Raw genomic sequence first — 13,427 nt, forward strand, 5'->3', positions numbered from 1 at the left:
AGCAACTAAGAAGATTGTGAAGAGTTTATTCATTCTCTCACAATAGGCTGAAGTTCAGTATCTTCCATTTTGGAAGACATATCTTTCAAGGTGCGGCCAATCTAGGAGCTTCAAACAAAGTCTTGACAGAAAAAGGCGCTCGAAACAAAACAGAGGCGACAACAGCACGAGAAGATTTTCCTTTTTCCCAAGACAAATTAACAACTTTGAACAAGATTTACTGACGAGTTAAAATGTCTGCAAAATTAGATCATCCGTTTCAGAGATGTTCGAAAGAAAACATTTGGGAACTGGCAAACCCTAAAACAGGAGACTTATTTTTAGTGTATAATTTGTACACAGTAGCTTATTCTTGATCTATCATTGCCACAAGGGAGTACAGTAAGGAAGAAACTAGGTGCAGAAATTGATAAGACAGTAGACCAAGAAACTAGACCCAGAAACTGAGAGACCACAGACCACAGTCAGGTAACCTTTGCTAAACTGTCTGAAACTCCACCCCTACTCACAGCGCCTCTATGAAAGAATTGGCGCCCAGATCCTTCAGATTTGCCTCTATGAACTACGAAGAACTTCATTACTTCATTTCGCTCGAATTTTTGGTCAGGTACTGGAAATTTAAAAGATCAAGCGACTGCGCTCTGCTGTGCTAAGACCTCTGTCCACTCAGCCGGCCACCAGTCTGGCTTAATCGCCTTGACCCTCACATCTCTGTTGTCGCTGATGGCAAGGATAGCGTTTTCCTTCAGTGCTGCTTCGAGCCGCAACAGACCCATCCCACGGCTGCCGAGAGCGGTGCTTACCGTACCCACTTTCTTACCAGAGGCGTCGTCCACGACATCTGAGCCAGGAGCAACAGCCTGCTCGAGTTCTGATAACGGAGGTTGCAGAATCAATATCCGGTTGACAGAGACTGGATGACTGCATAATTTAGCACAGAATTAATACCTTTGTCATTTTCATCTACAAACTTCAAGGGTATCAGGCGCTTCCTGATGACACCACGGTGGTGTGTGCGTGCGATCAGCTCCTGACCAATATAGCACCCCTTGTCGAATGAAATAGCATTCAGGCCTGCAAGATTGTACTCGAGTGGGATTGCTTCACCTGGTACAAAAGAAGATGGTTTTAGCAAAAGAGGAAAGAACAAGCATCTTAATGTTTAAGCTGGAAATGTAAGGAAACATAGTGTAACAGCCAAAAATGATACAATTAGGAAAGCAAGAAAGGGCAGGAGAAAAGATGTTAGTTAAGCATAGACAGAGTTCCCATACCAACTTGCCCATGTGCTACAGCCTACAAGAGACAAGAGACTATGCTTCTAAGCTATGCCCCTGAAGCCACCGTACTGAACAATTCACTAGCACGAATCAACCAGAATCTCTGGGCTCCTAGCATTACTATCTTAAATCGTAAGACAGAAATGAAATTGCCTATACGATTTATGCTACTGTAGGCTTCTAAGCTCTTCCTTATAGATAATGTATGCCATTGTAAAATATCCATCACCACCACTAACCAACCAGAATGACCTGACAAACCATGAGTACGCAATCTAATTTCCTTAAAATTGCTTCAGTAGATGCAGATGTTTTCATCAATAGTTTTACTGTTGTTAACAGGATGTAGCACAGTTCTTCCTGTACCATTGAATTACAGTGCTGGGTACTACCTCCGTAAACTGATATTTGTTTACAGAGGGAGTACCAGTTTAAATGGCCAGACTCTTCAACATAACACTGAACGAATCATTCCAGAATCGAAGCCATGTCCTTAACCAAGGAACATCAAATAGCTATACAAATCTCTAAGTATGCTGATGTTTCAGTGTCTTAACAGATCAACTGGAAATTAATCCTACCTTTTGGTATCTCAGTTGAGCCTTCTGCAACCCCATTTTCTATACGCCAAAGCAAATAATGGCGTTCATCTGCTTCTTTGTCAGCCTCAACAAGTGGTGCTGCGGGCACAACCAAGAGTTACTTGCATGTTCAAATGACCATCGGTAGATATTGAGCACCATATCAAATGTAATTTTAGAAAGCACCAAGAACAAATGACTTACGTATTGTATCAGCTGGAAATATTCCTCTGTAGCCAAGAATGTCAAGCCGAGGATCTTTGAGCCACTGCCAACCATGACCGTTCCCTTGTGCAGATGACTCAGCAGCATGGTCACTGCCTTGTCCCCATCCAATGGATTGAGCCTCGGGTTCTTGAGTGGAAGGTTCAGAATGTGCGACATCACTTCCAAATCTTTGCCAGCACAAAAACTCCTCACTTACATTATCTATCTCAACCTTGCTTCTTAGCCGATATCTGCAAAATGGACAAAAAAATTGCCATGGCATAAGTGATTTGAACTTGACCCTGACTGTTTGGAAAGCTATAACGGACATACTAAATGATAAAAAAGCATCAAAATTCTCATGTCCACACCACAGTCAAGAACAAACCCCAACCAAACAGGATTGCTACTTGAGATCAAACATGCTCAGATCCCGAGTTCAGATCAGAACATGCTCAGATTCATAGTTGAGACCAAAACATGCTCAGGCTCCTAGTTGAAACCGAAACATGCTCAGATTCCTAGTTGAGACCAAAACATGCGCAGGCTCCTAGTTGGGACCGAAACATTGTCAGCTAGGATTAATTTCCCAATTGTGAACCAGCTGATGTCCTTCTGGGGTTGCAACTTCAATGTCTATGGCACTGAAAAATCAAGATTCATGACTCCAAGTTATGCACTGGAATGTCCAGCCAAAACGGGCACACAATCGATCATCTTCAAACTGTATCCTCTGACAACACAAGGAAATAACTAATCAATCAGCAACTGCTTTGACTACAGAAACTCCGTTTCCTAGAGCTAATTGGCCCCATAGGTTGATTAGCTCGTACTGTTTCTTTCCCCAAACAATCTTACTTTTCCGGTCGCAGTTCGACCATGCAAATGGTCAGAGTAATGACTGCAAGTTTCGTGTCAGCACGGGATGCACAAAATAAATCAGCTCTGCGAATCCTCACCTCTTGAAGCAGGCGAGCAGCTCGTCGACCTCAGCGGCGTCGACATCCGCGAGCACCTCCCCGTCCCCCTCCCCACCCTCCTCCCCGCCGGGCCGCTCCCCGGTCTGCGGCGCGGCCCCGGTGCGGTCGAGCATCTGGGAGCGCGGGGCGGGGCGGTAGAGGAAGAGGTCGTAGAGGAACCGGCCCTGCGGCGTGAGCAGCGCGGCGTACCGCGGCGGGGGCGCCCGCGCGGGCGCGTTGGGCGTGGGCGCGTACCTCTGCGGCTGGGACGAGGCGGGGGAGCCGTGGGAGAGGAGGACGTCGTTGGTGAGGAGCGAGTTGAGGAAGCGCGCCGCCTCGGGGCCCCGGAAGCGGACCACGGCGCGGGACGCCAGGCGGCAGGCCAGCACGCCCGGGTCCGCCGGCGGGGCCGTGTGGAGGAGCCGGCGTCCGCGCGGCAGCAGCAGGCGGCGGGCGAGCGGCAGCATCTGAGCGGGCGTGGGAGTTGTGGCGGGGGTTTGGGGCAAATCTGGGGTGGGGGTGGAGGGAGGGGGTCGGGTCACGGCGGCGGCGGCGGTGGAGGTGAGGTGGGGGGACGCGTGGGGAGGGACGTGGCGGGAGCGCGAGCCGGTGCGTGCTCGGGTCGCGTCGCGTGGGCCGTGGAGATGTGTAGACGAGGGGTGTCGTGTGGTGACTCGTGTGCCCGGCACGGTTAAAAAACTACTTCCACAGATACGCAGCTTTAGAAAAAATTAATAAAATTTATACTGTACTAAAATTGTGTTAAAGATATGCCAGTTAATTTGGATTTAACGTTCATACATATGTACTCCCTCCGTCCGAAAATACTTGTCGGAAAAATAAATGTACCTACACACATTTTAGTTCTAAATACATCTATTTTTATTCATTTTTGCGACAAATGTTTCCGGACGGAGAGAGTATATACACACTCACGCTTATAAAGGCAAGCATGCACACCATAATCAGAGACAGATAAACTGAACTTTATTAATAGCTATTGATACTATATTAAATCAGAAGCAACTGACCCCAGGGTCGCAGAGATTGGAGAAGTCATTACAGTTGACGAAAACATCTTCTTTTATCAAACATACAATTTTTTTGACAGGTCTCTTATCAAACATGCATTGCCAGCGAGCAAAAAATAAATTTAATCAGTGTCTAGTGTAGAATTTAAACTCTGATGAACTGGAATACTACTATTCTCCTAACCATCCACTCACCCAAGTCCTTCCATTGATTTTAGATGAAGATTCCTGCATGTATTTTCTTTTATTATTTTTTTATGTTTGCTAGGGTCAAGAAGACCACGCGGGCGAAGATTCCTGGCCTTCCTTATGATGTGCCTAGACAGGCCCTAATATTACTCATAATAATTTTACGACATCAATAAGTGTCACACGTGTGGGCGTAAGAAAATCTGTCCACACATTTTATGTGGTGTATAAGAGGAACAGCCCACACATCTATGTATGGACAAAACAAGTAATGTCCACACACCTCTTTTTTCCCTCCCGATTCCTCTTACATGCGTGCGTGTGGGCGAAATAGATAACCCCCACACGCCCCATACGTCAGGCCTCGTACCTTGTGGTCCCGCACGCCCCGCCTGACAGTCACCGCGCGTCCCGCAGTTGCCATGGTCGAGACCCTCGTTCATGTTCGTTTAACTGTAGTTGCCATGTCGCTGAACTTCGGTTGCCATGTCGGACAACTACAGTTGCCTGTTGGAAATATGCCCTAAAGGCAATAATTTATTATATTTCCTTGTTCATGATAATTGTCTTTTATTCATGCTATAATTGTGTTATCCGGAAATCGTAATATATGTGTGAATACATAGACACCAACATGTCCCTAGTAAGCCTCTAGTTGACTAGCTCGTTGATCAACAGATAGTCATGGTTTCCTGACTATAGACATTGGATGTCATTGATAACGAGATCACATCATTAGGAGAATGATGTGATGGACAAGACCCAATCCTAAACATAGCACAAGATCGTATAGTTCATTTGCTAGAGTTTTTCCAATGTCAAGTATCTTTTCCTTAGACCATGAGATCGTGTAACTCCCGGATACCGTAGGAGTGCTTTGGGTGTACCAAACATCACAACGTAACTGGGTGACTATAAAGGTATACTACGGGTATCTCCGAAAGTGTCTGTTGGGTTGACACGGATCAAGACTGGGATTTGTCACTCCGTATGACGGAGAGGTATCTCTGGGCCCACTCGGTAATGCATCATCATAATGAGCTCAAAGTGACCAAGTGTCTGGTCATGGGGTCATGCATTACGGTACGAATAAAGTGACTTGCCGGTAACGAGATTGAACGAGGTATTGGGATACCGACGATCGAATCTCGGGCAAGTAACGTACAGATTGACAAAAGGAATTGTATACGGGGTTGCTTGAATCCTCGACATCGTGGTTCATCCGATGAGATCATCGAGGAGCATGTGGGAGCCAACATGGGTATACAGATCTCGTTGTTGGTTATTGACCGGAGAGCCATCTCGGTCATGTCTACATGTCTCCCGAACCCGTAGGGTCTACACACTTAAGGTTCGGTGACGCTAGGGTTGTAGAGATATGAATATGCAGTAACCCAAAAGTTGTTCGGAGTCCCGGATGAGATCCCGGACGTCACGAGGAGTTCCGGAATGGTCCGGGGGTGAAGAATTATATATAGGAAGTGCAGTTTCGGCCATCGGGAGAGTTTCGGGGGTCACCGGTATTGTACCGGGACCACCGGATGGGTCCCGGGGGTCCACCGGGTGGGACCACCCATCCCGGAGGGCCCCATGGGCTGAAGTGGGGAGGGGAAACAGCCCATAGTGGGATGGTGCGCCCCCTTGGCCCATCCCCTGCGCCTAGGGTTGGAAACCCTAGGGTGGTGGGGCGCCCCACTTGCCTTGGGGGCCACTCCACCCTTGGCCGGCGCCCCCCCTAGGAGATCCCATCTCCTAGGGCCGGCGCCCCCCCTTAGGGAGCCTATATAAAGGGGGGAGGGAGGGGCAGCCAGACCCTTGACTCTTGGCGCCTCCCTCTCCCCTGCTACACCTCTCCCTCTCGCAGAAAAATGGCGAAGCCCTGCTGCGGTGACTGCTGCATCCATCACCACGCCATCGTGCTGCTGGATCTTCATCAACCTCTCCTCCCCCATTGCTGGATCAAGAAGGAGGAGACGTCACACTGACCGTACGTGTATTGAACACGGAGGTGCCGTCCGTTCGGCGCTAGGATCTCCGGTGATTTGGATCATGTCGAGTACGATTTCCTCATCCCCGTTCTTTGAACGCTTTCGCGCGTGATCTACAAAGGTATGTAGATGCAATCCGATCACTCGTTGCTAGATGAACTCATAGATGGATCTTGGTGAAACCGTAGGAAATTTTTTGTTTTTTGCAACGTTCCCCAACAGTGGCATCATGAGCTAGGTCTATGTGTAGTTCCTTTTGCACGAGTAGAACACAATTTGTTGTGGGCGTAGATGTTGTCAACTTTCTTGCCGCTACTAGTCTTATTTTGCTTCAGCAGTATTGTGGGATGAAGCGGCCCGGACCAACCTTACACGTATGCTTACGTGAGACGGTTCCACCGACTGACATGCACTAGTTGCATAAGGTGGCTGGCGGGTGTCTGTCTCTCCCACTTTAGTTGGAGCGGATTCGATGAAAAGGGTCCTTATGAAGGGTAAATAGAAGTTGACAAATCACGTTGTGGCTTTTACGTAGGTAAGAAAACGTTCTTGCTAGAACCCTATTGCAGCCACGTAAAACTTGCAACAACAATTAGAGGACGTCTAACTTGTTTTTGCAGCAAGTGTTTTGTGATGTGATATGGCCAAAGTTGTGATGAATGATGAATGATACATATGTGATGTATGAGATGTTCATGCTATTGTAATAGGAATCACGACTTGCATGTCGATGAGTATGACAACCGGCAGGAGCCATAGGAGTTGTCTTTATTTTTTGTATGACCTGCGTGTCATTGAGAAACGCCATGTAAATTACTTTACTTTATTGCTAAACGTGTTAGCCATAGTAGTAGAAGTAATAGTTGGCGAGAAACTTCATGGAGACACGATGATGGAGATCATGATGATGGAGATCATGGTGTCATGCCGGTGACAAGATGATCATGGAGCCCCAAGATGGAGATCAAAGGAGCTATGTGATATTGGCCATATCATGTCACTATTATTATTTGTTTGCATGTGCATCTTGTTTACTTAGAACGACGGTAGTAAATAAGATGATCCCTCATAATAATTTCAAGAAAGTGTTCCCCCTAACCGTGCGCCGTTGCGACAGTTCGTTGTTTCGAAGCACCATGTGATGATCGGGTGTGATAGCTTCCAACGTTCACATACAACGGATGTAAGACAGATTTACACATGCAAACACTTAGGTTGACTTGACGAGACTATCATGTACAGACATGGCCTCGGAACACGGAAGACCGAAAGGTCGAGCATGAGTCGTATAGAAGATACGATCAACATGAAGATGTTCACCGATGTTGACTAGTCCGTCTCACGTGATGATCGGACACGGCCTAGTTAACTCGGATCATGTTATACTTAGATGACTGGAGGGATCTCTATCTGAGTGGGAGTTCATTAAATAGATGAACTTAATTATTATGAACTTAGTCTAAAATCTTTACAATATGTCTTGTAGATCAAATGGCCCACGTTGTCCTCAACTTCAACGCGTTCCTAGAGAAAACCAAGCTGAAAGACGATGGCAGCAATTATACGGACTGGGTCCGGAACTTGAGGATCATCCTCATAGCTGCCAAGAAAGATTATGTCCTAGAAGCACCGCTAGGTGACGCACCCGTCCCACAAAACCAAGACGTTATGAACGCTTGGCAGACACGTGTTGATGATTACTCCCTCGTTCAGTGCGGCATGCTTTACAGCTTAGAACCGGGGCTCCAAAAGCGTTTTGAGAGACACAGAGCATATGAGATGTTCGAAGAGCTGAAAATGGTTTTTCAAGCTCATGCCCGGGTCGAGAGATATGAAGTCTCCGACAAGTTCTTCAGCTGTAAGATGGAGGAAAATAGTTCTGTCAGCGAGCACATACTCAAAATGTCTGGGTTGCATAACCGCTTGACTCAGCTAGGAGTTAATCTCCTGGATGACACGGTCATTGACAGAATCCTTCAGTCGCTTCCACCAAGCTACAAGAGCTTTGTGATGAACTTCAATATGCAGGGGATGGAAAAGACCATTCCTGAAGTATTTGCAATGCTGAAATCAGCAGAGGTAGAAGTCAAAAAGGAACATCAAGTGTTGATGGTGAATAAAACCACTAAGTTCAAGAAAGGCAAGGGTAAGAAGAACTTCAAGAAGGACGGCAAGGGAGTTGCCGCGCCCGGCAAGCAAGCTGCCGGGAAGAAGCCAAAGAATAGACCCAAGCCCGAGACTGAGTGCTTTTATTACAAGGAGAGTGGTCACTGGAAGCGGAACTGCCCCAAATACTTAGCGGACAAGAAGGCCGGCAAAACGAAAGGTATATGTGATATACATGTAATTGATGTGTACCTTACCAGTACTCGTAGTAGCTCCTGGGTATTTGATACCGGTGCAGTTACTCACATTTGTAACTCAAAGCAGGAGTTGTGGAATAAGCGGAGACTGGCGAAGGACGAGGTGACGATGCGCGTCGGGAATGGTTCCAAGGTCGATGTGATCGCCGTCGGCACGCTACCTCTACATTTACCTACGGGATTAGTTTTGAACCTCAATAATTGTTATTTAGTGCCAAGTTTGAGCATGAACATCGTATCAGGATCTCGTTTAATACGAGATGGCTACTCATTTAAATCCGAGAATAATGGTTGTTCTATTTATATGAGAGATATGTTTTATGGTCATGCTCCGATGGTGAATGGTTTATTCTTAATGAATCTCGAGCGTAATGCTACACATATTTATAGTGTGAGTACCAAAAGATGTAAGGTTGATAATGATAGTCGCACATACTTGTGGCATTGCCGCCTTGGTCACATAGGTGTCAAACGTATGAAGAAGCTCCATGCAAATGGACTTTTAGAGTCTCTTGATTACGAATCATTTGACACGTGCGAACCATGCCTCATGGGTAAAATGACCAAGACTCCGTTCTCAGGAACAATGGAGCGAGCAACCAACTTATTGGAAATCATACATACTGATGTGTGCGGTCCAATGAGCGTTGAGGCTCGCGGTGGTTATCATTATGTTTTCACCCTCACTGATGACTTGAGTAGATATGGGTATGTCTACTTAATGAAACACAAGTCTGAGACCTTTGAAAGGTTCAAGGAATTTCAGAGTGAGGTTGAGAATCAACGTGACAGGAAAATCAAGTTCTTGCGATCAGATCGTGGGGGAGAATACTTGAGTCACGAATTTGGCACACACTTAAGAAAATGTGGAATAGTTTCACAACTCACGCCGCCTGAAACACCTCAGCGTAATGGTGTGTCCGAACGTCATAATCGCACTCTATTAGATATGGTGCGATCTATCATGTCTCTTACCGATTTACCGCTATCATTTTGGGGCTATGCTTTAGAGACTGCCGCATTCACTTTAAATAGGGCTTCGTCGAAATCCGTTGAGACGACACCGTATGAATTATGGTTTGGGAAGAAGCCTAAGCTGTCGTTTCTAAAAGTTTGGGGATGCGATGCTTATGTCAAGAAACTTCAACCTGAAAAGCTCGAACCCAAGTCGGAAAAATGCGTCTTCATAGGATACCCTAAAGAAACTATTGGGTATACCTTCTACCTCAGATCCGAAGGCAAGATCTTTGTTGCCAAGAATGGATCCTTTCTAGAGAAGGAGTTTCTCTCGAAAGAAGTAAGTGGGAGGAAAGTAGAACTTGATGAAGTATTACCTCTTGAACCGGAAAATGGCGCAACTCAAGAAAATATTCCTGAGGTGCCTGTACCGACTAGAGAGGAAGTTAATGATGATGATCATGAAACTTCAGATCAAGTTTTTACTGAACTTCGTAGGTCCACAAGGACACGTTCCGCACCAGAGTGGTACGGCAACCCTGTCTTGGAAATCATGTTGTTAGACAATGGTGAACCTTTGAACTATGAAGAAGCAATGGCGGGCCCAGATTCCAACAAATGGCTTGAAGCCATGCAATCCGAGATAGGATCCATGTATGAAAACAAAGTATGGACTTTGACAGACTTGCCCGATGATCGGCGAGCGATAGAAAACAAATGGATCTTTAAGAAGAAGACGGACGCGGATGGTAATGTTACCATCTATAAAGCTCAACTTGTCGCTAAGGGTTATCGGCAAGTTCAAGGGGTTGACTACGATGAGACTTTCTCTCCCGTAGCGAAGCTGAAGTCCGTCCGAATTATGTTAGCAATTGCCGCATACTATGATTATGAGATATGGCAAATGGACGTCAAAACGGCATTCCTTAATGGTTTCCTTAAGGAAGAATTGTATATGATGCAGCCGGAAGGTTTTGTCGATCCTAAGAATGCTGACAAGGTGTGCACGCTCCAACGCTCGATTTATGGGCTGGTGCAAGCGTCTCGGAGTTGGAACATTCGCTTTGATGAGATGATCAAAGCGTTTGGGTTTATGCAGACTTATGGAGAAGTCTGCGTTTACAAGAAAGTGAGTGGGAGCTTTGTAGCATTTCTCATATTATATGTAGATGACATACTTTTGATGGGAAATGATATAGAGTTTTTGGACAGCATTAAGGCCTACTTGAATAAGAGTTTTTCAATGAAGGACCTTGAAGAAGCTGCTTATATATTAGGCATCAAGATCTATAGAGATAGATCAAGACGCCTCATAGGTCTTTCACAAAGCACATACCTTGATAAGATATTGAAGAAGTTCAATATGGATCAGTCTAAGAAGGGGTTCTTGCCTGTGTTGCAAGGTGTGAAATTGAGCTCAGCTCAATGTCCGACCACGGCAGAAGATATAGAAGAGATGAGTGTCATCCCCTATGCCTCAGCCATAGGTTTTATTATGTATGCCATGCTGTGTACCAGACCTGATGTAAACCTTGCTGTAAGTTTGGTAGGTAAGTACCAAAGTAATCCCGACAAGGAACACTGGACAGCGGTCAAGAATATCCTGAAGTATCTGAAAAGGACTAAGGAAATGTTTCTCGTTTATGGAGGTGACGAAGAGCTCGTCGTAAAGGGTTACGTCGACGCTAGCTTCGACACAGATCTGGATGACTCTAAGTCACAAACCGGATACGTGTATATTTTGAATGGTGGGGTAGTAAACTGGTGCAGTTGCAAGCAGAGCGTCGTGGCGGGATCTACATGTGAAGCGGAGTACATGGCAGCCTCGGAGGCAGCGCATGAAGCAATTTGGGTGAAGGAGTTCATCACCGACCTAGGAGTCATACCCAATGCGTCGGGGCCGATCAAACTCTTCTGTGACAACACTGGGGCTATTGCACTTGCTAAGGAGCCCAGGTTTCACAAGAAGACCAGACACATCAAGCGTCGCTTCAACTCCATTCATGAAAATGTTCAAGATGGAGACATAGATATTTGTAAAGTACATACGGACCTGAATGTAGCAGATCCGTTGACTAAGCATCTCCCTAGAGCAAAACATGATCAACACCAGAATTCCATGGGTGTTCGATCCATCACAATGTAACTAGATTATTGACTCTAGTGCAAGTGGGAGACTGTTGGAAATATGCCCTAGAGGCAATAATAAAAGGATTATTATTATATTTCCTTGTTCATGATAATTGTCTTTTATTCATGCTATAATTGTGTTATCCGGAAATCGTAATACATGTGTGAATACATAGACACCAACATGTCCCTAGTAAGCCTCTAGTTGACTAGCTCGTTGATCAACAGATAGTCATGGTTTCCTGACTATAGACATTGGATGTCATTGATAACGAGATCACATCATTAGAAGAATGATGTAATGGACAAGACCCAATCCTAAACATAGCACAAGATCGTATAGTTCATTTGCTAGAGTTTTTCCAATGTCAAGTATCTTTTCCTTAGACCATGAGATCGTGTAACTCCCGGATACCGTAGGAGTGCTTTGGGTGTACCAAACGTCACAACGTAACTGGGTGACTATAAAGGTATACTACGGGTATCTCCGAAAGTGTCTGTTGGGTGCACGGATCAAAACTGGGATTTGTCACTCCGTATGACGGAGAGGTATCTCTGGGCCCACTCGGTAATGCATCATCATAATGAGCTCAAAGTGACCAAGTGTCTGGTCACGGGATCATGCATTACGGTACGAGTAAAGTGACTTGCCGGTAACGAGATTGAACGAGGTATTGGGATACCGACGATCGAATCTCAGGCAAGTAACGTACCGATTGACAAAGGGAATTGTATACGGGGTTGCTTGAATCCTCGACATCGTGGTTCATCCGATGAGATCATCGAGGAGCATGTGGGAGCCAACATGGGTATCCAGATCTCGCTGTTGGTTATTGACCGGAGAGCCATCTCGGTCATGTCTACATGTCTCCCGAACCCGTAGGGTCTACACACTTAAGGTTCGGTGACGCTAGGGTTGTAGAGATATGAATATGCAGTAACCCAAAAGTTGTTCGGAGTCCCGGATGAGATCCCGGACGTCACGAGGAGTTCCGGAATGGTCCGGAGGTGAAGAATTATATATAGGAAGTGCAGTTTCTGCCATCGGAAGAGTTTCGGGGGTCACCGGTATTGTACCGGGACCACCGGATGGGTCCCGGGGGTCCACCAGATGGGACCACCCATCCCGGAGGACCCCATGGGCTGAAGTGGGGAGGGGAACCAGCCCATAGTGGGCTGGTGCGCCCCCTTGGCCCACCCCCTGCGCCTAGGGTTGGAAACCCTAGGGTGGGGGGGGCCACTTGCCTTGGAGGCCACTCCACCCTTGGCCGGCGCCCCTCCTAGGAGATCCCATCTCCTAAGGCCGGCGCCCCCCCTTGGGGAGCCTATATAAAGGGGGGAGGGAGGGGCAGCCGGACCCTTGACTCTTGGCGTCTCTCTCTCCCCTGCTACACCTCTCCCTCTCGCAGAAGAACGGCGAAACCCTGCTGCGGTGACTGCTGCATCCACCACCACGCCATCGTGCTGCTGGATCTTCATCAACCTCTCCTCCCTCATTGCTGGATCAAGAAGGAGGAGACGTCACGCTGACCGTACGTGTGTTGAACACGGAGGTGTCGTCCGTTCGGTGCTAGGATCTCTGGTGATTTGGATCACGTCGAGTACGATTTCCTCATCCCCATTCTTTGAACGCTTCCGCGCGTGATCTACAAAGGTATGTAGATGCAATCCGATCACTCGTTGCTAGATGAACTCATAGATGGATCTTGGTGAAACCGTAGAAATTTTTTTATTTTCTGCAA

The 13,427-nt window shown here is 46.6% G+C and overlaps 1 protein-coding gene across 1 annotated transcript; it reads right to left on the reverse strand.

Moving 5' to 3' along the window:
* Positions 1-291: 291 nt before the first annotated feature.
* Positions 292-3,566, reverse strand: LOC125522143 (putative transferase At4g12130, mitochondrial). The gene is made up of 5 exons (XM_048687220.1): positions 3,028-3,566; positions 2,066-2,319; positions 1,862-1,960; positions 949-1,107; positions 292-871 (listed from the first exon to the last, which is right to left on the reverse strand). The coding sequence occupies exons 1-5, from the start codon at positions 3,492-3,494 to the stop codon at positions 627-629; spliced, it is 1,224 nt and encodes a 407-aa protein (XP_048543177.1). The 5' UTR covers positions 3,495-3,566; the 3' UTR covers positions 292-626.
* Between the last annotated feature and the right edge of the window lie 9,861 nt (positions 3,567-13,427).

The sequence above is a fragment of the Triticum urartu genome, chromosome 7 (assembly GCF_003073215.2).
Source record: "Triticum urartu cultivar G1812 chromosome 7, Tu2.1, whole genome shotgun sequence".
In the NCBI taxonomy this organism is placed as follows: Eukaryota; Viridiplantae; Streptophyta; class Magnoliopsida; order Poales; family Poaceae; genus Triticum; species Triticum urartu.

Coding starts and splice junctions, on each gene's coding strand:
- LOC125522143 (XM_048687220.1), bottom strand. CDS start 3,494: ATGCTGCCGCTCGCCCGCCGCCTGCTGCTGCCGCGCGGACGCCGGCTC. Junction 1,108..1,861: donor CTCAACTGAGATACCAAAAG/GTAGGATTAATT, acceptor CTTTTGTACCAG/GTGAAGCAATCCCACTCGAG. Junction 872..948: donor TGTAGATGAAAATGACAAAG/GTATTAATTCTG, acceptor CTCCGTTATCAG/AACTCGAGCAGGCTGTTGCT.